The 26,509-nt window shown below is 41.6% G+C and overlaps 1 protein-coding gene across 6 annotated transcripts; it reads right to left on the bottom strand.

The window, feature by feature from the left end:
* Positions 1–721: 721 nt before the first annotated feature.
* On the bottom strand, positions 722–25,129 carry SAP130 (Sin3A associated protein 130). 6 transcript variants are annotated; one of them, XM_044435802.1, is made up of 21 exons: positions 25,005–25,129; positions 22,123–22,240; positions 21,708–21,943; positions 18,353–18,511; positions 18,003–18,114; positions 17,168–17,292; positions 16,470–16,594; positions 15,893–16,043; positions 14,594–14,684; positions 14,124–14,228; positions 12,791–12,932; positions 11,383–11,501; positions 9,730–10,032; positions 8,657–8,831; positions 7,790–7,894; positions 6,574–6,932; positions 5,479–5,724; positions 5,032–5,157; positions 3,930–4,033; positions 2,934–3,047; positions 722–1,674 (listed from the first exon to the last, which is right to left on the bottom strand). In XM_044435802.1, the coding sequence occupies exons 2-21, from the start codon at positions 22,232–22,234 to the stop codon at positions 1,516–1,518; spliced, it is 3,168 nt and encodes a 1,055-aa protein (XP_044291737.1). In that variant the 5' UTR covers positions 22,235–22,240; positions 25,005–25,129; the 3' UTR covers positions 722–1,515. The 6 variants fall into 6 exon arrangements, with proteins under 6 accessions (XP_044291737.1, XP_044291720.1, XP_044291710.1 ...); XM_044435785.1 differs by having other exon boundaries at positions 5,479–5,727; XM_044435775.1 differs by having other exon boundaries at positions 5,479–5,727; positions 21,708–21,946.
* Between the last annotated feature and the right edge of the window lie 1,380 nt (positions 25,130–26,509).

The raw sequence follows: 26,509 nt of genomic DNA on the forward strand, positions 1-26,509 counted from the left end.
ATATATATGTAACTAGTATTATGAACCTTTCTAAACATTATCCAAGAATTGTAATGCTGTGATTTATCATTTTTATTGTTGCTTTCTTTTTTGTAACACAGTAACTTTTTAAAAGGCTTGTTATGTTATTAATTCCTGTCTGGTATCCACAGCACTTAAACTGGAAACAGGCAAATTTTGTGTTTGGGTTTCTGTGTACTGGCCTCTCTCAGATATCAGTCTTGGTAAAACATAAGAAAATACATTGAGAGGGCAAAATCCACAACAAAGTAGCTTTCCATGACTGCCTGAATGAGACTATTTCATAGCCACTTCAACAAAACCTTTTTCCAGATTTAGACAGAAATACAATAGCTCTTGCTCTGTATTCATTCTTGCTTAACTGTACAAAAGAAACTTAAAAGTATTCATTTGGATGTTATCCTATTTAATACCAACTGTAATCAACAGGAGGTGCACAAGTGAAAATTTCAGTAGAGTTTGGGTTTAGACCCTTGCTATCTATTTAAAAAGACAGAAAAAACAAAAAAAATCTACTAAGTAATGTATTATATATTGGTTATGTTGTTTTGGCACTGTAATGATAGAGAATAATTAAGATGCCGGATAGAAAAGTAGAAAAACCTGGGGCTTATTTCTTAACTATTCTTTTAGTATTTTTTTTTTTTTTTTGCAAGGTCCTTTCTTTGGTATTTCTCACAGCAGAAAATTAGACCAACTGTTCTTATACAAAATCCTCCAAATCCTTTATTCATGGTTTAGGATGGTATATAGCACAATTGTATGTAACACAATGAATAGCATCACACCAGCAACAGCAGGAAGTACTGTTGAAAGTGCTGTATCAGTGTAGTTTGAAAACAGTATCCCAGAGCACCAACATGGGCACACACACACACTTCACAACACTACAAATTACTTTGAAATGTATTTTTTTTAAAAAAAATGACAGCTAGAGACTTGAGAACCATTTGAAGATTCTAAATGTAGCAGAAATTCCAGTGAACTGTCACTGGATAATGAAGGCTGCTCCAGCCCCTGCAAGATCACATGGAGCAAGAACGGAGAGGGCTAGGAAGAAGTAGTGTCATCTCCAAAAATTCTGAACACTTATGATAATTTCAAGATAGATGGTTCTTGAGGTCTGTTGCAGGAATCCATTGTACAAACTTGTGAAGTTACCTCTAAAATTGTAGGATGGAAAGGAGGGGGACTGTCTATCACGTTTGCATCAATGGTTCCAAATTAATAGGCACTGGCACATCAAGAGGAATAAACAGAATGTGACTGTGGAGAGTTGAAACAGGGATGAGCCTGAGAAAAATCTCTGTTCCTTTGATAGGTCAATAATAATCCCTTAAGGTCACTGGGCTCCACGTATCAATTCATTGTCTTTCTCTGAAACTCAGTTGTTTTAATTAAATGGAGCTCTCTAAAATAAACCCCGGAATAAAAGGAGCCTTAATACTGTTCTGTACAATCATTTTGGATTCCAGAGTCCATATAGTGCTAGCTCTAGACCTTTTCTTTTCTCTTCAATTTTGATACTTTCTTGACAGTTCCATTCTTGTTAAGAAGTTTCAAAACACGATCTTTGTGATCCAAGACTTTTAGCATAGATTCTCGAGCCTCATTTATTTGATCCATTACAAGCTTACATCTCTGCATATTCCCCTGAAATGCAACACACCAGAGACATTAAAAAGTTGAACAACTCAAACACATGGAAACCACATTTGAGTAATGATGTTCAAAATGCCTGATAGTATATGAGCTAAAGAATTTTAAAGCAGTAATCAAATAGTTATTTTAAAGAAGATGAACTGTAGAAATGTTCTCAAATCTATTTTTTTTTTCTCCTGATAATCACCTAAGAAATTGGACTCATCAGATACTTTATGAGAAAGACATTTTGCATGCATTTTGCTCAATGGACTTTAAGGAGATGATGGTCTTCCTCAGATATGTTAAACTGTGCTTTAGTGTTACATGAACAAGCTTTGGGCTTGCATACTTCCCAACCCCTGGTGCAGCTGCAAAGAAAAGAGATTGGAAATGCCCACTTCCATTTTTAGCTGACTGCAAATTAAAGCCATGCTGAAACCTGGGAGAACTGCAGTTGGGACTTAAATATGGTTTAGGTTAATAAACTGTACTTTATGAAGCTTGTTTCCCTAAGCCAGAGTTAAGATTAAACATAGTTTAGGGGCTTTAACATTAAACTCTAGTTAATTGAAAATGTAAGTGAAAGCTTTCTATCCTTTCACGGCTTTGCCAAGAAAAGAATAGGGAAGATACAAGCTCAAACATCATGCACGTAACATGAAACCATATTTAGTGTTATGTTCAAATCAGGCTACTATAACCACATAAATGCATAGATATTACTCCTGACTAAAAGACAAGATACTGTAACAGTGTAAAAGATTGTACAAATCTGAAATCCACTTAACATTGACCTCCCATCAGGTCTGAAGAACAATTTGTTGAGACTACTAGACATTTCTTTCCAGAGCAACTCTGGTTTATGCTTTATGTTTAGCTATTAACTGTTAGCCTCACATTTCAATGTGGCATTTAAACACATTCCTAATCATTCACTTTTTAAAAGACTCTATGATTTTTCAGGTATTAATACCAGAGGATATAGCTAATACCTAAGTTATGGACAGATGAATTAGTCTATAGCTGATTCATATGCTTTGGATGTGTCTGGTTGTACGTTCATTTCATTTCGTTTCTGCATTGCTCTTTTTTAAAAAAAAAAAATAAGCAACATTTTGCCTTTTGCAATTTTTTCATATGCATATTTACATTGAGAACTGTATCCCAACACTTAGATAAATGTATGAGTTCAATTTTCAACTTGGAAACTAATTGCAACAGAGGTTAAAGTTTAATCAAACTGAAGGAATTAACAGTAAGCCACTTACCTGTATTAGTTCATTTATTCGGTGCAAGTCATCATCAGTTGCTGCTTTTTTCTTGGGAATAATTCCTTCTTGCAAAGAGGTGAGCCGTTCATATACATCATGCTCCAAGTTAGTCTATAAAATATTAGAATTTGGCAAAAATACCCCTGCATTTTTATACTGTTTGATATTATGAGCTACATAAACTACTGATGTTCCATCCCATTCGTGGCTATAATAGTGGGTCAATTCAAAATTAATTGTTCACGACTGACAGAATAATTTTCTATTTGAGGTCACAATAAATTTATTGCTATATGGTCATCTTCAAATATGCTTCAAAATGAAGCAAGACTACTCCACTGCTGGATGTGGAAACTTGGGTCCTAGTTTGGACTTTCTACAGCGCAGAACATCCTCCCACTCCATGCACAGATATCCCTTATCCCATGCCTGTGAAAGAAATGCTTTGAATGTTCAATCTTCTTATCACCATTTATGCTTGGATCAAAACTTCAATCCATACTTTTAACACAGCCATAGCAGCCCCAGTACTCCTAAAATACAGAACACAATTCCACTTTTCCTTAGTACTTCTCTGTAGATGAAAAGGCTTGGGGAGTTTGGTGCTAGAATACAAAGCACCTACCTCACCCCCACCTGAAACAGAAGCATCCAGGAATGTGGAGCAGTGCTGCCTCCTCAAATCAGCAGCACCATCCCAGACACTTCTTCAGATCTGTGCACCAGAGGGAGGGATTTGCCAGTTTTGAGCATCTGTATAAAATGCATCAGCTCTTATGCCTGGATCAAAACCTCCATTCATACTATTTCATGTTCATTTAATGGAAATATGTCCAACTGCACTCACTTTGGTCTTGATAAGCTATCAATTTCCAGTAGTTTGTCACCCTGTTAGCAGCTTTAAATCAATATTCCAAAGGGCTGTTAGGCTAAGGTGGTCCAGAGTGCTTTCTCCCCCATTTTATATTAAACCATCATGGGTTTCCCACTTACCAGTTGTAACAATTGTGCTGCACAAAGATGGACTTTCCACCCCTGTGCACGGCAGGACACACCTTTCTGATTAGCTATCTCTTGTAGCATAGCTTTCTTCTCTTCTAGAATGAAAATTAAAGATGACAAGGATGCAAATTATGATGTAAAGGAAAAGGAACATGCCCTTTAATCCTCTCTCTACCAAAATAAAGAGAACATATTATCTTCAAGGCAGTGGTGGCAAATTCATGCCTGGGGTACATTAAATGTGTCTGCAGGTGTTGCTATCCAAGTCCAGAGACTCAGAGTCAGACATGCAAAAACCTGAAAGCCAAATTCTGAATACAGAGGTATGGTTGGCAAGGGGGTGGGGAGTTCTCTTTGTTTTGAATCTTCGGATTCAGATATTGATAAATATATAACTGTCTAGTCATCAGAGTCTGTGAGTACAGACTGCACACAAAAGCCAAATTTTGTGATCTTACTAAATAATGAGAAGTGTACCTTTTTGGCATAATTTATTCTGCTTCTGCTAGCCACTGGGAATAGGAATACATGGGTGGGAAAGCCTTTTTCCTACTCACAAAGCTTTTGTCTACTTTGTATAATGGGTGGGCAACTTCAGAGGGTTAGAGGAGCCATTCCCCCCTCTCCCGCCCCCGTAGATGTATTCTGCAGCATGCCCAGAAAAGATTTTTAACTCCAAAATGTCTGTGGTAGTGTTGTAAGGTACTAAATGAACCAAATTTTGTTTTAGAACAAGTTACATTTGACCTGTTTACCAACAGAGCAATGGTTGCCTTTGGGGTGTGTGGGTGTAGGGAGAGACACAGAGAGAGTTTTCTATGAAGGGTATTACGCGTTACACAGCTTTGCCCAATAACAACTGAAAAACTGATGTGTACTATCACCATAGATGCAGTAGAAAGACCGTGTAGGTTTGAGACGGTACACATATTTCCAAGCAACAGATCCCATCTATAACAGAAGTTACCAGTTTACTAATAGGCACCTGGACATGTCTTTAACATAGGATGATGTTCACAGACCCATGCAAAATATTTTATGCCACCCCCTTAGCAAAAAGCCGGCTTACAAATATCATGTCTGGAAAACATACCTTTCACCCGAACATCACTGTACCGCTGAAAGTGATGATAGGCAGCTTTCCAGGGATTGCGATAATGCCGTAGCAATGTTATTGGTGGTCTTGGACGTACTGGCACATACCTCACACCCTCTTCATCTAAGAAAGAAGTAAGAAAAAAGATCCAAACCTGTTTAAGATATTTGTACCTTGAGCTAGGAAAAACATATAATCCTATGATATGATCAACACTCTTTGAACTAGCTGTTAACTCAGTTGCAACATTAAATCTTTTTTCAAATTAATCCATTCCACAGTGACATAAATACTTATGTTGGGAATGAAGAAGTTGAAGGTTTTAAGCCAGGATTCTTTGTTTAGCTACAAAGCTGTCTTTTATGTAGACAGAAGGACAATGCTTTGGTTTTCATTTTCTCCAATCAGGAAAGAAAGTGACATCTCGGAAAAGAAAAAGATCACCTATATATTCTTTGGGAGGTGACTTCCGCTTTTCTGCTTTTATAAGCAAACTTTTGGTAGTGGATTTCTCATCATCAGTGCTATTGGTCTCCATCATATCCCCTTCCTCTGTAGAGATGACGTGCTGCTGCTTCCGTGGTTTTTTCCTTGGAGAGGCACCAGGTGGCAAGTCACTTGGGGGCACTGAAAGGTTGTTGGCCAGTAATGTAAGCGATGGGGAGACAGTATTTGTAGTCAGGGGAGGAACTGCTGAAAAAGAAAGTTGGGGTGGGGGGAACTCATGTAAGAGACTGACAGTTAAAGAGGAGACCACTCTAGATTCTTCACCTTTGTCTCCCAGTGCTAGAGGCCATATGCTTTACCACTTGTACAGAGTGCTCGTGCAATAAATTTAGAAGATATGGCCCTTGAGAACATTTTGTTCCTCTAACAGATCTTAATGCTTTTATGACTATCTTTCTCCTTCTTGGTTTCCTTTTCAACAGTTTGCAGAGCTAAGTTGACAATTTGCCTTTCTTAATTTTTTAATGCTCTGAGAAGACTGAACAACTGTTTTGGGGGACATAAAAACATTAAACCTGACAACATTTGGGAACTTCTGGGATAGTTCACCATTTCATCAGTCCTCAAGAAAGCTACCCTTATGAAACAGCGACCGAGTCTGGCAAGTAAACTGCTATGGCAGAAGTAAGAAAATGCAAGTTTCTTTTCACTAAAACATACCAGCTTAAGAGTGGGAGCCCTGAATAAGGGCTCCTCATTTTAAGATTACACAACTGTCCACCTAGCTTTTACTGCAGAGTAGAACAAATCATTAATGCTTCATCTCTGCATAGGCCAAGTACATTTCTTCTAGCCACTCCTATCACTTTCCTTATGCAGTCTTTTCACTTTAGTTTACAGTGATCCTATCTGGATCTTGAACCTCAGCACCAAAATCAAATCAAACATTTGACTAGTTGTAAAGATACCTTTAAGATGAAACAGGCAACAATCCTTTTCACTGTTACACACTGCTTTGCAGGAGATGTTCAAGCTGGCATTTGTAAGAGATCTGAAGATCTCTCCTTTGTGACCTCTTAAGCATAAAATTACCTGAGACCGGTCGCATTATGTCCATGGGTTCCACTTCCTCTTTTATTTTTATCTCTGGCACAACAGGACCCAGTACTGTTGAGAGGACACCACTGATGGTTGATGGAGGGGGAGGAGCAGTCACAATTGTGGCGGTAGCTGGTGGTGGAACTGGCACAGTTCCTGGAATGGTCGACAGAGCTGCTGTGGGTTGCAAAGGTGGACTAGCTGCTGTAATGATTGTTGGAATGGCAGATGATGGCTGCTGAGCAGCAGCAACTGAGATAGGAGGTTGCTCATTGCTCTGAATGGATACTGCTTCCACAGACACAGTTACAGGAGTGGCCATAGATACATGTATTTCTGGTTTAGGTTTGGCACTAGATAACACACAAACAAAAAGGCAGAACACTCTGTTATTCAAGATCCCATCATTTTTAAGCATGGAAATTTCAAAAGTTGAGTCTCCATAGGACTAATTTTGCTTTCTTTTTGCACTAGAAACAAATTTTATGTTGGGCATAGTGACATCACACTTGGAGAGAGCAATGGACTCGTGGTCATTCAGATTCTGGAAAAGCACACCAGAAATCATGGAACAGTTATCAGGCCTGAATTTGGTGCAGGATTGGCAGAACCCTGCTTTTAGTAGAAGTATAATAATATCTTTAGAGAAAAACAATCAAGTGTGACCCCTCTCTGCCCCTACACCAAAGAGCTCAATGAAGAGTGATCATGCTTGGTGGATAAGGAACACTGATTGACAATCAGAAAGAAAAGGAAGTGGGGGGGGGGCATAGTATCCTGAAGAAGACATGGCTGGCTGGCAGGCAGCCCAAAAATAAATAGTTCAACACTGCTAATATTTTTTGCAGGCCCAACTCTTCACATTACATATGGTTTGCTGCAAGAATGAGACTACTAGGTAATACAACTGACTGGTTACTTTGGAAGACAGAGGTCCCAGTCAGAAAGTTCATGTTAACCTGAAAGAAGCACGAAATGCAAGATTTTGGGAAGGAGAGAATTAGCAAGGTCTGGCACAAGGCTATGAAACTTCAGGGATGGAACTTGCAGAACTTGGCGAACACTTATTTGCCAAATTCCTATTTTAGCAAATATGTAAAAGTAAGCATGCATCATAGATTTTACTATTTTGCAACCCCTTCTTTTTTGTAAAGCTAGACTTCCAATAGCTTGACCTTTTTTAATGTATCATTTTATTGCAAAACCTCACCCAGCTGGTCTTGGTGATCCAGAAGCACTCCTCATAGAGCTCTCAACTCGAGTGCCAGCTACCTCAGGTGGCTGTGGCGGAATGAGACTTTTCCTAACTGCTAGCCTGCAAAATAAGCGTGAAACATCTGTTGTGTCCAAACGTAAAAAGTTTAATACCAATGATTTCATATTTCCAGTTGTTGTAAACGGAACTGAATGCCAGTGCCCTAGTTCCCATGTAATGGCAGATCAAAGGTTAACTGCTCCATGATTTACCAAATTTGAGAGTCATCATAATTTTGAATATGTAACTTCCAACTGGAGGTTCTTCATTCTGTGTAAACCCAGACACTATGGATTAGTCATGGATTAAACAACCCACTGATAATCTAGAATCAATTTTTAAGTTGTGGGTTTTTAAACCTGGGATTAACACAGTGTCTGGGTTCACACATCATGAAATAAGCACCAATCAGGCCAATTGGAGGCTGCATATTTAACTTGATGGTGGCATGCCCTATATCAAATTGTAGATTAATGCAAATAGCCCACTGTAATCCTTTAAAAAACAAAACCATTACACTAATTGCCCAGGGTGCATACAACAGAAAGGGTGCTTTCTAATTAGTCTCCAGTTGTTCATTCATTGTTCCTGAAGAAAGACTAAAAAATACCAGCATCTAAAAGAAACTTTGAGATGATTTTTAAAAGGGTAACAAGAAGGAGAAATGAAAGGCAAACTAAACTTCTTTCATGCTTTACTGGCTATATTGTTATGTCCATTACATCTAGTATGATGGATGCATACAATGCAGCAAGAAAGAGGCTTATTTTTGTATAATGGTGAGAAAATCATAAATATCATTGTAACTACAATTTTACTCACCCATCTGTAGTGGGTTTTTTCCGGAGAATGCTTGGGCGAGGAGACGACCCCTGGGCTGGTGTGCTGGAACTGGAACTCTGACTATGGGTTTGTACCACTGTGGTTGAAGCTGGGGCTGTGTTGAATGTATTGCTGATTGGATTGGCCATAATGGTGGCACCATCTGCCAAGACCACTAGTGAAAAGTACAACAAACAGAAACGGGGATCTAGTCAGATGGTAAATTAAAAGCTGTTTCCCTTAAATGAAAATGTAGTGGACATGTTGCTCCATTCTATTTTTGCTGAAAGATAGTGGAAGACTTCCCCTTATGGTACAAGGCTGAATATGATTTACAGAATTAGAAACATTTGTGTGCCCACTGGTGCAAGTACTACTGGCAGCCCAGTGCTATCTACATTTCATTAGAAATCCCAGCAAGTTCAACAGAAATTTTATTCAAGTAAGTGTACACTGTACTTACTGCAACTAAAACTATAACTAGTGAAGAAGATACACAGATACATCCCATGCCATGTGAAGAGAAGTCTGCTAGTGTGATGGGGCCACTTCCCTCTTTCCTCAAAGCTGTACCCGCCCCCACCAAAAAAGGGTCCAGAAGGGTTCTTAATTTTCTGGAAAAGATTCTGAGGATACTGCGGTGGGGGTGAATCTCCTTTCTCCCATTTCCAGAAACAGAAGTGTAGTAAAACCTTGGATTGTGAGTTAACTTACATAATTCTGTAATAACTGAAATACTGCTAATTTTGTTTTCTTCAATTAGAGAAACATGTTTTTCAACATAACTTCATTATTGCTTCATTGTTACATATAATCAAAAGACAAACAAGTGGCAGTAATGAGGTGCAGTGGATGTCCCCTGAAAAGGGGACCTTTTTAGAAGAAATGTCTTAACTACTTGTCCTGCTTTTAACAATTCTTTACAGCAATGCTATTTGTTGGTTTTATTATGCTTTAGATGTCCTACTTATATTTTACTTTTTTTTTATGGTTTTATGTTTTTATTGTGAAAAACCCAGAGAACCTTAGTTGTTGGGCAATATATAAATATTGTCCATAAATAAATAAAATACCTGATGTCTTGGTTTCAGTTTGTGGCTGCTGAGCACCCAGTGGAGCCGTCTGAAGACCTTGAGTGCCAATCGGTGCAGCTGGATGTAGCCCTTGGGTTCCAATGGGTGCAGACTGCATTCCCTGTGCACTTATGGGTGCTGGCTGTATGCCTTGTGCACCGATTGGTGCAGACTGGATGCCCTGTATATGACGGGCATGAGAAGCATCAACTGTCATCAGCTGCATGGGATTAAGATGGACTGTGGAGGCTACTCCTACTCCAGTCTGAGCTGCTATAGCAGAATTGGGGGCCTGAGCTGAAACTAAAACAAAAGACTTAATTAGTTCCCACAGAACAGACAATTCTATATCCTGTTGCCAAGCAACACTGTTAGATTTTGTACTTCTCAGTAGCTTATTTGCACATGTTTGGTCCTGCTAAAGATGCCAAGAGTTTAAATGAGATTCATAAATCATGTCTTCCAGCTCTAGATTTAAACAGTAATGATGGTGTTTTCATATTGAAAAGCTGCATTGTGATAAGCTTCATAAGCATTATTGGTTTCACACTGCTCCAAAGAAATAGGGTTGGACCCAACGGTTGCATGAGCAGACTTCCATTGATGCAACACGACTTTTGGTGGTACAGTAGGACTTCCCTGTTCTCTCCTGCTCCTGCAGCCCCCCATGTGTATTCCAAATCAGCTCAAGTGTCCTCCAGCTCTCTGAAGCAGATACATGGAATGTGTGGGAAGAGAAAAAATCCGTTTTGCGTGTGCTTTCCATTCGGCTAGCAGATGACTACAGTTGGATCCAACCCATATTCTGCTCCAACATTATCAACCACAACGAGAAAATAAAGTCCATACACAGCCTGGCCTCAGCTATCACAACTTTTGTGATTAGGTGAAGTGGGTTAAAAGTATTTATTATTGGATTTATGCCACTAATTTAGAACGAAGTAGTCAAACTGAGCTTGTAAACTACTGTGGTGGAGAACATGAGTCACTCAACAGCTCACTCTCAACCTTGACTGCCCTGGGCAAGCAACTGGGTCAGTGTACTTGTAATGTCAAAGCTCAATTTGGTCCCAGTCTGCAGTCCTGGCTTACAGTGCTCACACAAACCACAACTTGCCACTTCTTATGTTACAGCAAATCATAGTTTCCAATGATGTTACTTATTAAAGTAGAGCATGCAAGAGGAAGGGGGAGAAGGAGGAGTGTGCAAACACAGGACTCATTCAAGTAGCACACGTGAACCAACCAAATCTTACAGCCTCAGTATCCTCTGTAATATGGAATTAAGTATGCTGTTCTCTTACATAATTCTGTAATAACTGAAATACTGCAGGTGCAGTGTGCTTTTCATATGGATTTTTACAAGCTGACTAGCTTTAATACAGTTTTTGTTTTCTTCAATTACAGAGAAACATGTTTTTCAACATGACTTCATTATTGCTTCATTGTTACATATAATCAAAAGACAAACAAGTGGCAGTAAGTTCTTTAACATATTGCACCCAAGGGCTTGTCTTTGCTTTGGTTGCAATTTTTTCTACAGTCATTTCAAACCACAGCTTTACTTTCAAAAATTTGTATTTATGCTTAAGGCTGATTTATACTGCTGCTCTAAAGCTCCTTTGTAAGTCAGTAAACTTGGAGATATCTTACCAGGATACTGGCGGATAGTGGACACAGAGCTGGTAATAGGTGTGTAAGTGTGGGCAGCCAAAGGGTAAGAAGGCGGATATGTTGGTAAGAAGTACTGGAACTGAACAGGCACTGACTGTCTAGAGGAGTGAAGATAAGTTAAGTGTTAGACATAGTATTATGTAGTTATAGTCACCTAATGAACTGCAGCAGCAATTATTACATTTTATTGCAGTGCAAGCTACTGTCTTGATTTGCTAGTTTAATTGTGGACCACTAGATCCTTTTACCTTAGAAGTCTGCCCTTCTAAATCCAGATTCGATTCCTTTTGCACCCTGAAAAAACTATGCTATATTCTAGACAAAATACCAAGCAAATCCAGTGTGACACAAGCAGTCCCGTTCGCACCATAGAAGTTTTCCTTCTCCTTCCCTCTGCATTCCAAAACTTTGCTCTAAAGAGTTCCCTTCTCCTGCAACTTTCTGAAACAGATTCTGAGCACATGCTGGAAACTCTAAGATGGGTAAGGGAATAACCTCTGCCAGCTGTGATAATTCATCTGGCAGAAAGACAGCTATGGGACAAACTGAAGGTGTTTCTAGGTTTGCCAGATGTTTGTGACATGGGGTCCTCTAGTTGTTTCAGAATAGGACACCTAGCATCCCTGACCTTTGGTTGTGCTAGCTGGGGCAGACAGAAATTATATTGAAAATATATTTGGAGGGCGCCAGGTTTGGGAAGCCTGTATTATGCATTCTGTTACAATACAATTGATAATTGGCCCTGAATAGTTATCTTTTCACTGACAATCTTCTCAGTAGGATGGGCATATCTACCCACTGAAACTTCCCTTCACTTTATGATTCCAAATGCAACTGCACTTGGAAAGCAGAAGGAGTTGGTATTTAGCATGTTCTGCTCGTTGCTCATTTAGTGGGTTTGCTTCATTTTCCAGAATCCACACAACTCAGCTGAATGGGGAAATGTAAGGCATTGCTTTGTCCACAGAATAAAAAGCATCAGCTGTGGCTTAATTACTTTAAGGCCAGAAAAGGTTCAAACTTTCCAAATTCACCAGCATTTCCTAATGGAAATATGTAAACATTTGGTTGCTTTAGATATTTGTCCACCAAAGGATGAAGTCATTTCTTTCTATAGAGAGCCGGTGTTGTGTAGAGCATAGGAATGAGACTCAGGCCATTTGGGTTCTAGTCCCTGCTCAGCCATGGAGGCATCTGGGTGACTCTGAGCCATAGACTTTCAGCTCAACCTACCTCACATGGTTGTTGTGAGGATAAGATTGAGAGTAGTAGAAGAATGTAAAGTGCTCTGTTATAAGAAAAAAGCAGGATATAAATCAAACAAAAAAATAAAATACACCCTCACAGATATGTCATATAGGCTGTGTAAGAAAAGTAATTAAATTACCTGTTATCATTTCTAGCCTCCATTGCAACTGGATTTGGAGATGCACGGTGCCCAGATATAGGAATGAGGTTACTCCGCTCTGCTGTATAATCAGACTGGATTCGAGGAGAAGTGTGTGTGATTTGCTGAGGGACCACTTTAGCTGCACAGAGGATAAAAGATATCCCAGTTAGTCATAAAATTAAAGTCCAGTAAATCCAGACTAGGAAAACAGGAATCTAGAAATCAATGGAATCCAAGTCCATCTGGCACTGTTTTTTCTTTCACAAGAATGAAACCACATATGCTCCCCAGAGAGGTTTGCCTGGTGCTGACACTTTATTGTTTTCAGTGACAGGCCAAAACCTTTTTATTTTCCCAATATTTTAAGGTTTAGATAGAGATATTAAGTGGGTTTTTATTGTATAGAATGGAGTCTGTACTTCACTTTTATTGTAAGACCGTCCGAGACCATTAGGTTGTGGACAGTATACAAAAGTTATAAATAAATAAAATGTATTTCAAAACAGCCTGGAGGAATGTTGTTTGTGGGGTCGTGATGGGTCGGACACGACTTCGCGACTAACCTAACGTAACATTTCAAAACAGGATGGAAATGAAATAGATGAAAATACCTAAAGGAACGCCTTCTTCCATATTTGCCCTCCCGCCCCCTGAGATCGGCAGCAGAGGCCCTCCTCTGGGAACCCTCTGTGAAAGACATTAGGAGGCAAAGTACCTGGAGGAGGGCTTTCTCTGCGGTGGCACCCCATCTATGGAATGCGCTCCCCAGACAGGTCCACCTGGCGCCATCGTTATTTGTTTTTCGGGACCAGGCTAAGACCTTTTTATTTAAACAATATTTTAATAACTTTTAATATCATCTATAGGTTTTAATTTGCAGCCAGGATGGATCTGGATTTTATTTGTATTATTTGTATCATTTTTATTGTGTTTATTTTATGTAAGCCGTTCCGAGGCTATGCGATGGGACGGCATACAAAAATTCTAAATAAATAAAAAAATAAAATAAAAAATAAGAGCCATGCTGAATTAGACCAAAGGCTTTCCTAATCCAGCATTCCGTTTCTACCATGCTGACCAGATGCACATGGGAAGCCCACAGCAGGGCGTAAATGCAACAGCACCCTTCTCGCGATGCTTCCCGGCAACTAGCATTCCATGCCATACTGCTCCTGTCACCAGAAGTAATATACAGGCATCATGACTAATAACCACTGAAAGCTGCAGTCCCCGCCCCACAGTTGTCCACGTTGGCCTTGGGATGGTGATTTCCAATCCATCGTATCTTGACTAGAAAATATCACAGGCGATGGGGGGCCAGCGCGCTCACCAACTGGTATGTTTGAGGTGGTCACGGCGGTTGCATGGGAGGAGTGCGATGGCATAGTCACGGTAACAATTGTACTCGTAGGCGCTTGAGTGTGGGATACAGAGCCTGAAAGAGAGAAAATGGCATAAGCAAGTTACATCTCGTCAGCATTTTGTGCCTTTAAAGTGACAGAAGAAGGCACTTTCTTGTATAGAAGTTCCCATTGCCTATCATAGAAAGAGCTGGACCCCAAGCAAGCTCAAGTGATCTCTCTTCCCTGTGGAAACTGATGCAGGGTTGTGTTTTCCATGTGGGACTTACTTCTAGAATGACCTGGTAGAATCGCCATGTAATAATTTTATCAAATTGCTCTACAAGTATGAAAGGCAAAGAACTTTTTCAGTTTAAAAAAAGATATTTCAACCGTAATAACTGGTTTCTTTATTCATGCAGAAACATGGTTCAATAAATGCTGCACCGTAGATACTCACCAGCTGTAGTTGCCGAGGGAATGGTATTGGTTGCTAAAATAGGTGCTACAGTTGCTGCTGCCACTGGAGTACCAGTACTAAAAATTGTTTTCTGTAGGAAAAAAAAGTGTATGTCAAGAAACCATTCCCGGTGTTTCATAAAATTTTGCTAATAAAAAATAAAATCTTGCTGAATCAGTCTGAAATGAAGGTGCTCAACCAGCAACTTGCCCATTAAATGTCAATGGGATATTTAACCCTGTGACATTTAAACAGGCTTTAACATTTATTTATTACAAACATTTCTATTGTGTTCTTCCGACAAGTGCTCAGGAAGGCTTACACAATGTAAAATTGCAATAAAAATAAAACCACAATTATTAAAATAATGTAAGACAGCACATCATAAACTAAAAGAAAAGAAAATGGAGGAAAAGAATAGAAAATGTGACTGTGGGAAAGAAAAAATACCTTAAAACATCTAAAACCCTTAATTATTAAAATTATGGTTAAAGAAAAAGGTCTTTACCTGGCGCCGGAAGGAGTATAACATCAGCGCCAGGCAGACCTCTCTGGGAAGCGCATTCCATAGTCTGGGTGCCAGTGCAGAGAAGGCCCTCCTCCAGGTAGACACCCTCCGTGCTTCCTTCAAAGAGGGTTCCTGGAGTAAGGCCTCCCCTGCTGATATTGAGGGGCGTGAGGGCATATAGGAAATAAGGTGATCCTTCAGGTATTTTGGATCTAAGCCATTTAGGGCTTTATAGGTTAATACCAGCATCTTGAATTGGGCCTGGACTTCAATTGGGAGGCAGTGTAGCTGACAGAGGACTGGCATGATATGAGAATAATGACCGGCCCCCATCAGCAGCCTTGCAGCTCAATTTTGTACCAACTGAAATATCCGGACCATTTTCAAGGGCAGCCCTACGTAGAGCATGTTACAGTAATCCAACTGGAAAGTTACCAGGGCCTGTATCACCATTGCTAGGCAGTGCTCGTCCAGGTAAGGACACAGCTGATGGACCAGCCAAAGCTGGAGGAAGGCGCTCCTTGCCACCTCCATCACCTGGATTTCCAGGGATAGATTTGGGTCATGGAGCACTCCCAAGCTGCAGACCCCGTCCTTTAGAGGGAGTGCAACCCCATCCAGGACAGGACCGAAATCATTTACCTGAAAACTCAAACCGCCCACCAAAAGGACCTCCATCTTGTCTGGACTGAGTCTGTTTATTGGCCCTCATCCAGCCCATTACATGGTAGCAAACATCAGAGGACAGTTTTGAAGAAGGACCTACATGTCTCTAGTTCATAAAGATTCACCTGAGCCATTGTGTGAAGCTGCTGTTTTTGTGTTCCTATGGCTGGATGGGAAGGAAGGGTAATTCTGGTTGCTGTATCCCGTGGTTGTGCAGGACGTTGAATACTGATTGGTGCAGAGGGTGGATGCTGCTGAATTGACAATGTTGGCCGACTGGGAAAGAAAGCTTGAGATTATTTTTCTGAAAATACTGAAGTCAGTGAATTCCTAACAAAGGAGACAGCACAACTTATTTTAGTTCTCTTGATGTGACATACATGAAACAAGGCACCAAGAGCGACTGTACAATTTCTCCTGGACTTCTCTCGGAGCCCTTTCACAGAATATGGCCACAAAATGGAAGGGGACTTCATTGAGCTGCATAGCAAGAGGCTTCACAGAAAAGAAGTTTGAAGCAGCCTCCATTAAACGGCTACATTGTAAGAAGCAGTTATCAGTTACATCACCCACATATACCCTTTTAGACTTGATGACTGCGATCCAAACATGCTTATTATAGACATATATACACAGAGAGGATTGCATTGTTGGTGGGTACTGGGATTTTAGCTGCTCAAGCTCATGCTCTGCAGTAGTTACCTGAGGGTGGAGTCTGTAGCATGCGCTGTCGTCGTAGTAATAACAGGCGACTGAGCCCTTGTGGCTGAGACTGTTGCTACTACCGCAGGAGGAATGGTGCTTGAAGTTGTCACAGTTGGCCGTGACTGCATAGGTAAAGAAAAAAAGTGTAACTTATTTGCCAACATGACATCATTATTGGGACTATCAAACAAAGATTTAACTGTCTAGAGTTAACTATCTGAATTTTAAGAGCTGGATAAAATTGTACTTTTTTTGTTAAAAAATATAAAAGGGGATGCTTTGAGTCTCCTAAATGGAGCTTTTTAAAGGATTACATAAAACAATTCTGTGAAGGAGGAGGAGCAGCAGCAGCAAAATATTTCAAGAAAATCACACAAAATAAAACTAAGACAAAATTATGTGCAGATACAACTGAAAGTAATCAACCTAGGTATACACTGAGGGTTCAATAACATGGCGAAAAAGACATTTGCTCTTAGGTTAATCTTATTACAGTTTGCCTTCTTTGCGGTATCTCCAGAATTAGGTTCTCAATGCTGAAGAATCTGAGCCACAAAAACCAGCTCCCAGATTTCCCAGTTCATTTAGCTGCTCTGTAACCAGCTGTACCTTCTTTTAGTGGTTTCCCTCTAAAAGGCCAGAACATTATTCCAAGAACAACTGTTGAAATCCAACACTGCATGACTGCTACCTGCCTGGATAGGCTGATGGATAATGTGCTGGACTGCTGGCTGAGCTGTTGCTGCATTTGGCAACTGTGAAGCTGGCCTCAGGACCGTCGTGACTTTGGAACTGGACATCACAGCAGCTGCTGCTGCACCTGCAGAAAAACCCATGTGCACGTAACTGAGTTATGTTTCAGAGATGTTCCACTTTTTCAAAAGGACCAGAGTGCCTGCGATGTTTATTTTAGACAAGAAACAAATCAAGAAATTAAGGAGAGCTAGTAGTAACACCAGTTAACACAACACAAGGGACCAGGAGGTTAAATCAGATGGGCCTGGTGCAAACATAATGTTCTCAAAGCACAATCTAATACATGTTTAGGTAGAAAAAATTCCTATGACCTCCAGCATATGCCAGACAGCAGAGGAATCCCTGCTTCTATCTCCAGTCTCAGTTCAGAAATAGCTGCAATGCCCTTTGAGGGGGTTCTTCTAGGAGTGGAACTTGGAGCCTAAGCCCTGCCACCTGGAAGAAATGAAAGAGGTGGGGCAGGATGGACTGGGGCGTTGAATGGGTTGAATTAGGCCTATGGCTCAGAGCTTTTGCACCTCTGTCTTAAAGGAAATGATGGTGCACTGATACTAAAAGCACTTCTGTGCTTTAAGAGTCTAAGCCTGGAAATTCCTTTACCTTTTCCAAAGACAACACAGCTAAAAATACAAACAGCTACATCACATTTCAGTCCAGTCCTCTCTTAGAAGTTTGCTGCAGGAAGCAGTATCTTTATTACTCATAGCTTACAATTTGCCCAGAGTCATTACTAATGAAACGTTCCTCCCAAGGAATTACCATGATGCTCAGTACCTCGTGGCAAGTGAGAGGCTCCAATGTGTAATGGTGGCCCAGGAGCACTACTTCGGATAATTGACATCTGAACATTGGTGGCCATGATATGGTGCACATTACTGGGATGTCCCTGCAGGCAAGAAAGATTATGTGAGGCATCTTTTCTAAAGGTAATCTCTAAGAAAAGGTTAATACACAATCACAAATATAGCTAAGATATTTAATGACAGTCTTGAAAACACAGGTTTGTTTTGCATTATTCCAGTTAGGACACAAATGAAGGCTGAGGGTACATTTAAAGGCAGAAGGAAATTCCTTTTCTTTCCATGGTCTTGAATAAGCATTTTATTGTAGAAGAAGAAGATAACCTGTTGTCCACTGATTGTTGCTACAGGAATAGCAGAAGCTTGCGGGATGCTGCTCTCCATTGTTACAGTAACCTGCCCAGGGACTTTGGAGGGACCAGACAGAGTAGATGGTGGAGCTGGTGCAATAGGACGGCTAGGGATGGTCGTCTTCAGAGGAGGCTGTAAAGAATTGACACATACAACTGCTTATTCTTTACAATTTGTGGCAAACAAATAAACAGAAGCAATACAAATATGGACTTGAAAGGGGAAAAAGTATCTGTAAGTAGATTGCCTAAGAAATTAATGTCTTTTGCATTTCTTTATAAATTAGTGTCTTCATATATACATAAAACCCACCTCAACTGAAAGAGAGACTTAATCTTCTACAGTACGATCCACTGAAGCTGCACAGAACACTGTACTCAGAGGATTACAGGCATCCTATGCAGGGCAAGAGAAGCATGGCGATCGTGATCAATTCTATATTTGACCTGCCCTGAAAATCACCTAGATGACCAATGGGTGTCTACCTGTGGTGCTTACATAAGGAGAAATGATGGCTGAGGCACGACTGTCTTCTTGGCACTGTTCTCCTGCCCTCCCCAGCCCCTTTACTTTAAGGTTGCTTTTACATTTTGGAGATGCAGTTGCTGCAGTGACTGGGGGGGGCGGGCGGGTGTGGGGGGGAGACTTGGGACGGGACACAGGACACCCACACCACGAGCAGATCCCCAACTTCAAGGTTAGAGCTTTTATCTGATTTGGAGCTGGAAATCCAAATGATCTTATAACCCTCCAGATACTGTCTACAGACCACAAAATCACTCTGTTCACTAGTGTTATAGTAGTTATGTATAACACTACTGGCAGAGGCTGGGCGAAATTAGTGCATACCTGCTGATGCTGTGAGCCAAAAGTTGACCACCTGTGCCTGAAGAATCTAACCATTCAGCTATTTATATCTGTACTTTTGACCTATTAAGCCTCCCTTTTAGAAAATGTGTTATGCTTTATGATTGTGGGAAAAATTCAGAAAGTGTAACTATGCTATATACAACAGTCACTACTGCCCACCTATGATTATGACGTAGTATGAAGCCACTTAGAAGCTACCCTGAAAGCCAGGATGTAAGGCAAGTATGGGCCAGAAAAAGAAACAGACATTTTCTGATACTGCAAGTAAGGAATGGTTACTGGGAGATACACAATGGAGATGAATAAAACAAGATGAATAAAAATACTTGGGAATTTTGAATATATAAGACTTGTCAAAAAGCCCAATTAGAAAACTGACTGCTGGAAGCAGATTGTACAAGCACAGCCAGGTGCAAACACTGAAAAAACCTCTCCTGATACAGAAGAGAGGATGTGTTGCAGTATGATAGTGTGAGCTTGAAATAGGAACCAAGGAAATGTTTTAGTGGAAAAAAAGGACATTTATTTGCTTTGAGTGGGCAATTTGTGGTCCTTCAGATGTTTTGGTCAACAACTCCCATCAATCCTAGTCAGTTTGTCCAATGGTGAGAGCTGATGGCAGCTGTAAACTAAAAGAACTGGAGGGCCACGAGTTACCCTCTCCCGACTTATTAAAAATCAATTTATCTCGCTCTCTTCCTCCATAAGGAAAGAGGAGCAGCACACGCTAGAAAGAGTAAAATAACACAGCAACAGTAAAGTAGCCATTTTCCTAAACATGAAAAGTGAAGGAGCCATCCAGATTTCCTGGGAGGGAAAATTCCAGGGCAGGGAGCTACCACAGAAGAGGCACTCTTTCACAGTGCCACTTTATGACTATTTTGACTGGACACCAAGAAAGACTTTTGCAGCTCATTGGCAGGATTATATGGAGGAAGGTAACCCATTTCAGACTTTATCGATTAAAGCCAGCACCCTGAATTGTGCACAGAAACTAACAAGGAGCCACTGCAGTTGGTAGAAAAGTCAGGGAAGGGAATCCCTATGGTCTATTCCCGTAAGAAACAGGGTTGTAGCACTGAGAATGAACTGGAGCTTCTAAACGGTCTTCAAAAGCAGCTTCATATAAAGCACATTGCAATATAAAGATGAGAAAAGATTGCTAAATCCATGGTTCACCATAGCCAGACTGGAGGATTCCTGAAAGGAATACAGTTGATACACCTATCTTAATTTTGTAAGAGTGTTCCTGGCCACAGATAAGGCTTGAAAATCTACAGCCAATTCCAACTGGAAACACAACCGACACATCTAAGTTTTCAACCCTTTCAACCCTGGTTGAACACCAAAACTAAAACCCTACTTGCTAATCAGAAGAACCTCCATCTTTCCCAGCTTAAGATCCTTACAGTCTCCTTGGAATGGTTAAAAAGAGAGATTGCTGGGGGCCTATTAATTAAGGAAGAAACAGAATGAGCAAAAAGTAGTACAACTACTGCCAAGAAAGGAAGATGATCCAGAAAGATCACTGGTTGGACTTCCTACCCGTTTAATTCTTAGTAAAAGGCAAAGCAACCAATACTGGTTCAGTCCCACAATCAGGTGAGAAGCTGGACTGAAATGGGCCTAATTTCATTTAGGAAAATCTGAAGTTGAGATGCTACTATGGAGTCTACCACCTTGCACTCAAAAGGAATAGTCAAGACTGCCAATAACTATTCAAAACAGTTGGGTAAAAAAAAAAAAAAAAAAGAGAGAGAGCGATCTTATCACCACCTCCCTGAGGCCCAATGGCATCATGCCTTACTGAAGAGAGAGCATTAGCCATAACACTGGCCAACTCAGCCAGAGTCCACTCTAGCAACACAGGCGTCAGTCCTCTGAGAAAGCTATCCCCAATTTCAGGAAACACAAACTGAAAAATAATCCATAAAAACAGCACAAGCAGGTGCTTAGGTCAACAAGTCAAAAGAAACAATGCAGGCATCTAGCTCAAAATTGATACAAGTGATTTAATCAACAAAATGTCTTGAAAACAAGTAATACTGGCTGTCAAGCAACCGGTGTTACTGGAAAATTACCTCCAAGACGACCTATGGCCACCCAACACTGTTCCACTGGAAACTTTGCAGAGTTGCAAAACTTTTGGAAAAGACATATTTACTGCTTCACTGAACAGGTGGACTGCTAGGTATAATACCAGTCCCTTCTGGTTCTCACACTGCTTTCACTAGTAAAGGTAATATCAAATATAAAACAAAAACTAGTATGGTTATCTAGATATCTCTCTGAAAGACTAAAAATTATGTAATGTACCCAAACAATTAAATATTAGCACGGAGAGAAAGTTGTATTGACACAAGAATCTAATTTAAGAGAACTTTACTATTCCTGACCATATTCAACCAGTGTTGTTAACTTCATTTATTTTCCAGGATGGAATATGAGCCTTTGTTACCTTCATGAGTCCTTCAGAAAAGGAAAGTGGCACTGCTGGAGCCAGATGTGCTGGAGGAGCTGCCACTGTGACTGGAACACCAGACGGCACTGTATGGTGCTGTGTCAGCATCTGCACCTGTGGATATGGCCGGACTACCACTGTTTCTTGCTTCTCCTCACGAGACTGTAAAGAGCCACCTGGGGCCACATGATCTCTGGAAGTAGCTTCCAATTCTCGGCTTGGTTCATCACTCACTGCTAAAGAGAGGAAAGGGTATTATTTTTCCCCTCTGTTTGGTGCATGGGGCTGGGGGAATAAGGAATAGATAAGACATGCAAATGTAAACTTCAATTGCAATGGGACTAACTTTTGCATAACTATTCTTAGGACTGCAAACTTGGTAGAACCATAACACACAAAGCAGCTTCCTTACCTGTAGTTGTTGGGTTTATCAGTCCAGTAGATCCACTGGTGGAGATTGGAGGAGGAGCTGGTCCTAGACTTGTGGGAGGGGCTCCAGAACGGGGAAACTGCTGAGAACTCATTTCCACCTGTGGAACACACACAGAATTATAAATAAGTCATACAGCTACATTCTTGAACTCCCTTGTAACTAAGAAACTCATTCAATTCACTTGGTTCACAGAATGGACCAGTACAGTCCTTGACAACTTATTTACAAACTACTCCCTTGATCCCGAAATGTGAATAGTTCAACAACACTGTAAGAGAACTAAGAAACCAATTCTATAATAAACAAGTTCCCCTTACTTCAGTGTGGCTTATTTCTGAGTAGAAAGGCACAGGATTGCATTGCAAATGCATAACTGCAACTACATCTAAAAACCAAAGTAATGTCATGGGTTCAGAAGACCTGTGCAAATGATACAGGACTGCCATATGCGCCTGATACAAATTCAGCATTTAAAACGTAGTCCTATCAAGTCTTCTCTGAAATAAAGCCATTGTGTTCAGTGAGGACTACTTCCAGTGTGCAAAGGACTGGAGTTATCTCTCTCTACTGTAACTGGAGCAATTGCATGGCTGCATTTGACATTAAATCAGTCTGCATTTAACATAGGAAACCATTAAGAGTAGTAGTAAACAGCAGATGCTAACTGATAACTTAGCACTTTACCGAATTCTTTGGATCATGCTAAAGATTAAAAAAACAGAGCACATAATGAACAAATGGAGATCAGAGATTACAAGTAAAGTGATCTGATATTTTATATATGGCTGTAATCCTGTTTAGTTGTTCTAGCACTCTGTCCTCCTCTGGCTCTATCCAACTGTTCTTGGCAACCTCATTTGTTTGAGAACTGCTTCCAATGTAAGAAGACAGAATAGAAGAATGTTTTCTAGACAGGATGCAAGAAGGTTTGAGTAAAATTCTGCTTGGTCTCTCTGTCTGGTGTTTTAATTTGACTGTGAACGGCTAAGCCTACAGAACTCTGTTCCTAGAAAAGATGAATTAGCCCTCTCTAGGAAACATATATTGGCAGGCTTAACTGTTTTTACTCAAATTAAACCATCAGAAAGTAAGACCAATCAGAATTTTACCCAAATCCTTTTCCTGTCAGGAATGCAATTTTCTTGCTCCAAGAATCAAGGAAACAAGTCCATGAATGGATATATTTGACCTGATTTTATCTGAAATTAATTTGGACTGATCTCTTATACAGATATTAATGTGGGGGAATAAACTGAAAACAAATGATCAGAAGATACCCGAATGATGCACAAACTACCCATACTTTAATCCTCCAGACAACTGTACTACAACAGACGCTATAGAAGCTGCTGTAGCATAGTCAGTCATCACCAAAGCAGCACATTTATTATCCAAGGAGGTCATGGCTCTGCTCTTCATAGTCATAGACAATATATTTGTATCTCTCATTGCCAAAACTCACTGGGATCACCTCAAGGGTGCTCGTGTTGTTGTGCTTTCAATGCTCTTAAAGCAGAACATTTTTTCCTGTGGATACAGACATGTTTAGCCATTTAGTTTGCATACACAGGAGGGGTGGTAAACCAGCATTTCTGCCTGATCTTAGCTTGCCACCTCCCTTTTCCTCAGCTTGAATAAGCCACCTGTGCAGAAGCTGAGTACTCAGCAGCAGCACTGATGGCTTCCACTGCATTGCATCTTCTGGTTGTGTGCCTGAGAAAAAGTCCTACTGAACAGTTGTGCACTGGGCAAGACTACACGACGGGATGCTAGGAGCTGGAGTCTAGCTTCAGTCAAAAGGTGCTGTAGCTGCATAGCATGGAGCTGACATTCCTTCGGGCATCAGTAGCAAATTGAATGCTAGTAGTACACAGCAAACAACCAATTACGACACATAGGTGTCAGAGCCATCATTCAATTTATCCCATTACATCCACTGCCTCTATGACCGATAACATCAAACCCCCTTTATGACACTGCAGTACAAGCTTAATTCAACTAGGATTCTGTTTCCGATTTGTATACCAATTTCTGCTACCCACTTGGCAGCAGAATACAAGCAGCACGGGCATGAGTTCTCAATCCTCGGATCACCCGCACACACACAGGACAACCCCGGGAGCAATAAACCCGCGTCTACAAGACCAGTAACATTGCATCGCATATACCTCTCCCTTTGTTATGCCGCTCAAGCCGAAGTCCCTTCCCCGCAACTGCCCTGGCGTTGCGAGCGTCAGCGGAAGGGCAGCGGTGCTTGCGATGGCTGAGCCGACCCAGCCCCGGCATAAGCGGAGGTTGCCACTTTTGCCCCCCGATTCAGCTGCGATCGGCTGCGGAAACTCGAGCGGGGCGGGGGGAGGCACGAGCGGCAGCGCAAAAACGCAAAGCAGCGAGAGCGGAGATGACAGAGATCGGGCAGGGGCGTCTCCCGCGACCTCCCCTTTCGCCTGCTGCGGGAGGAACCCTTCCTCGGCATAAGCTAGCTCGAGCCAGCCTCCTTTCTAAGCAGCCAATCGGAAAAGCCCAGTTTTCTGAGGCCAGCCAATCGCATGAAGAGCACCGCACAACTTGGCTACCAATGGGGAAACGGGCGATCAGTGGTAACTAGGGCCCGCCTCCCTTACCTCCCCGATCACTATGTGAAACAGACGCGCGGCGCCAGGGACCCGGATGTTCAGCGAGAATAAAAAAGCTGCGGCGCTCCCTGCCGCCAACTCCCCTTTCAGGCATTGCGAGTGAAGAGCGCGGGCTCGGTCCGAGCGGGACAGCATCCGCGAGCGCTTGCTTGGAAGGCGCGCTCCTTCTCGGCGCAGTGCCGCTGTCAGGACAAGCCTTCCCCTCCTCCCCCCCCGCCGAGTTACCTGCAACGGAGGGTGCAGCGGAGGCGCTCAGAAAAGCCTCCAGAGCGGCTTCTCGCGCTGACACTGAGGGGGGCTCAATCGGGAGTGTTGCTTCCGCTGCCGCAGCAAAGCACCCCTCCCCCTGGCAGAATGATTGGGTCTCGGCTGGCCCTGCCCACTGTGGTGATGCTTTCGCCTCGCTGTGCACGGCCATTGGCTTAGGAGGCGCTTGCGAAGAGATCCCTGGGAGTCGTAGTTCGAGATTCGAACAGCACCGGAGGCTGATATCGCGAGATGTTGGGGGCGAGTAGTGGGACACGATTGGCTGTTTCCGAGGGGGTGGTATCCTTTTTTTTCCTTCCTCCGCCTACCAGGCTACGGATTGGTGGACGTTAGCAAATAGTTTCGGAATGGAAACTAAGGTGCTTGGTTGTCGGGGCAATGGCGGGAAAGTATCCTGGAAGGTGATCGCGTGCGCACGCAGACATGCACAACTTAACGGCCTCTTTCCCTCAAACCCCAATTAGTTTAGAACTCGGTATTGCAATATCGCCGTTCTTTATTATAGGGCTACAGTGGTAACGCTGGCTTTTCCTTGGTGGAGGAAAATTGAACGGAGTGACAAGGGTCTTTAGCTTGCTGGATTGGAAAAGGGTACTTATCTAGCATGGAAAAGGATTTTGGACAATAGGTTTTGAAATTCAGTGGATGAACGTAGGCCTTCAAAGTTGAAGAAAAGCATAGGTAATTTTAGTAGTGCTAATGAAGGAAGTGTTTTGTGAGGCAAAGTATGGCCTTATTAACCTTTTTTTCACAAAGGAAAACGCCTCACCCCATTTCACAGCTTGGTAGGGGTGCCGCTTTTTATCCTCGCAGCAGCTCCATTAAGTAATTTTGAGTTTGAGTGGCCCAAGTTCACTCATCCAAACAACGGATTCGAGGCTGGATCTTCTTAGTTTGGCTCCAGGGTAGGTCTGAAAGGAAAAGAATTCTACAAGGTACTGAAGGCTGTAGTAGGTTGCACTGAAAACTCTAAAGGTTGCTGTCATAAAGGCATCCTAAGTGTGCTGGTGATACTGTTAATGGCGATACTATATATGTAAGGTTACACACTTCACGTATTTTTTATTTCCCAGAACTAGAATAACCAGGAATAAGAACATCGGGGGTACTGTAGGCTACAGTCCTACTTCTTGACTTTTTAACGGGGACTTGAAGGGGAAAGGAGCAAGTCCATTAATTTATGTGGGCACGCGGCCGTTTTCCCGCCATCGCCCAACAAACAGAGAGCCTCAATCTCCATTCCAAAACCATTTGCTAAAAGCCCTCCAAGGAAAGATGACCAATTAGAAGCTTAGTAGGCGGATAGGGAAAGCGAGCGCCCCACCTCCTCGGAGACGGCCAATCGTGTCCCACTACTCGCCCCCAACATCTCGCGATATCAGCCTCGGTGACGTTTGGATCGCGAACTACGACTCCCACAGAGCTCTACGCAAGCGCCGCCTAAGCCAATGGCCGTGCACAGC

Source organism: Varanus komodoensis, unplaced genomic scaffold (genome assembly GCF_004798865.1).
Source record: "Varanus komodoensis strain SLA01 unplaced genomic scaffold, ASM479886v1 scaffold1, whole genome shotgun sequence".
In the NCBI taxonomy this organism is placed as follows: Eukaryota; Metazoa; Chordata; class Lepidosauria; order Squamata; family Varanidae; genus Varanus; species Varanus komodoensis.

What these genes read in the sequence shown, in the direction of transcription:
- SAP130 (XM_044435775.1), bottom strand. Translation starts at nt 22,234, where the DNA reads ATGAGTTCTCAGCAGTTTCCCCGTTCTGGAGCCCCTCCCACAAGTCTA. An exon ending in GCTACAGACTCCACCCTCAG is followed by an intron (nt 16,044 to 16,469) that starts GTAACTACTGCA and finishes TTTCTTTCCCAG; the next exon opens with TCGGCCAACATTGTCAATTC. An exon ending in CACTATCCGCCAGTATCCTG is followed by an intron (nt 10,033 to 11,382) that starts GTAAGATATCTC and finishes CTTTTGTTTTAG; the next exon opens with TTTCAGCTCAGGCCCCCAAT.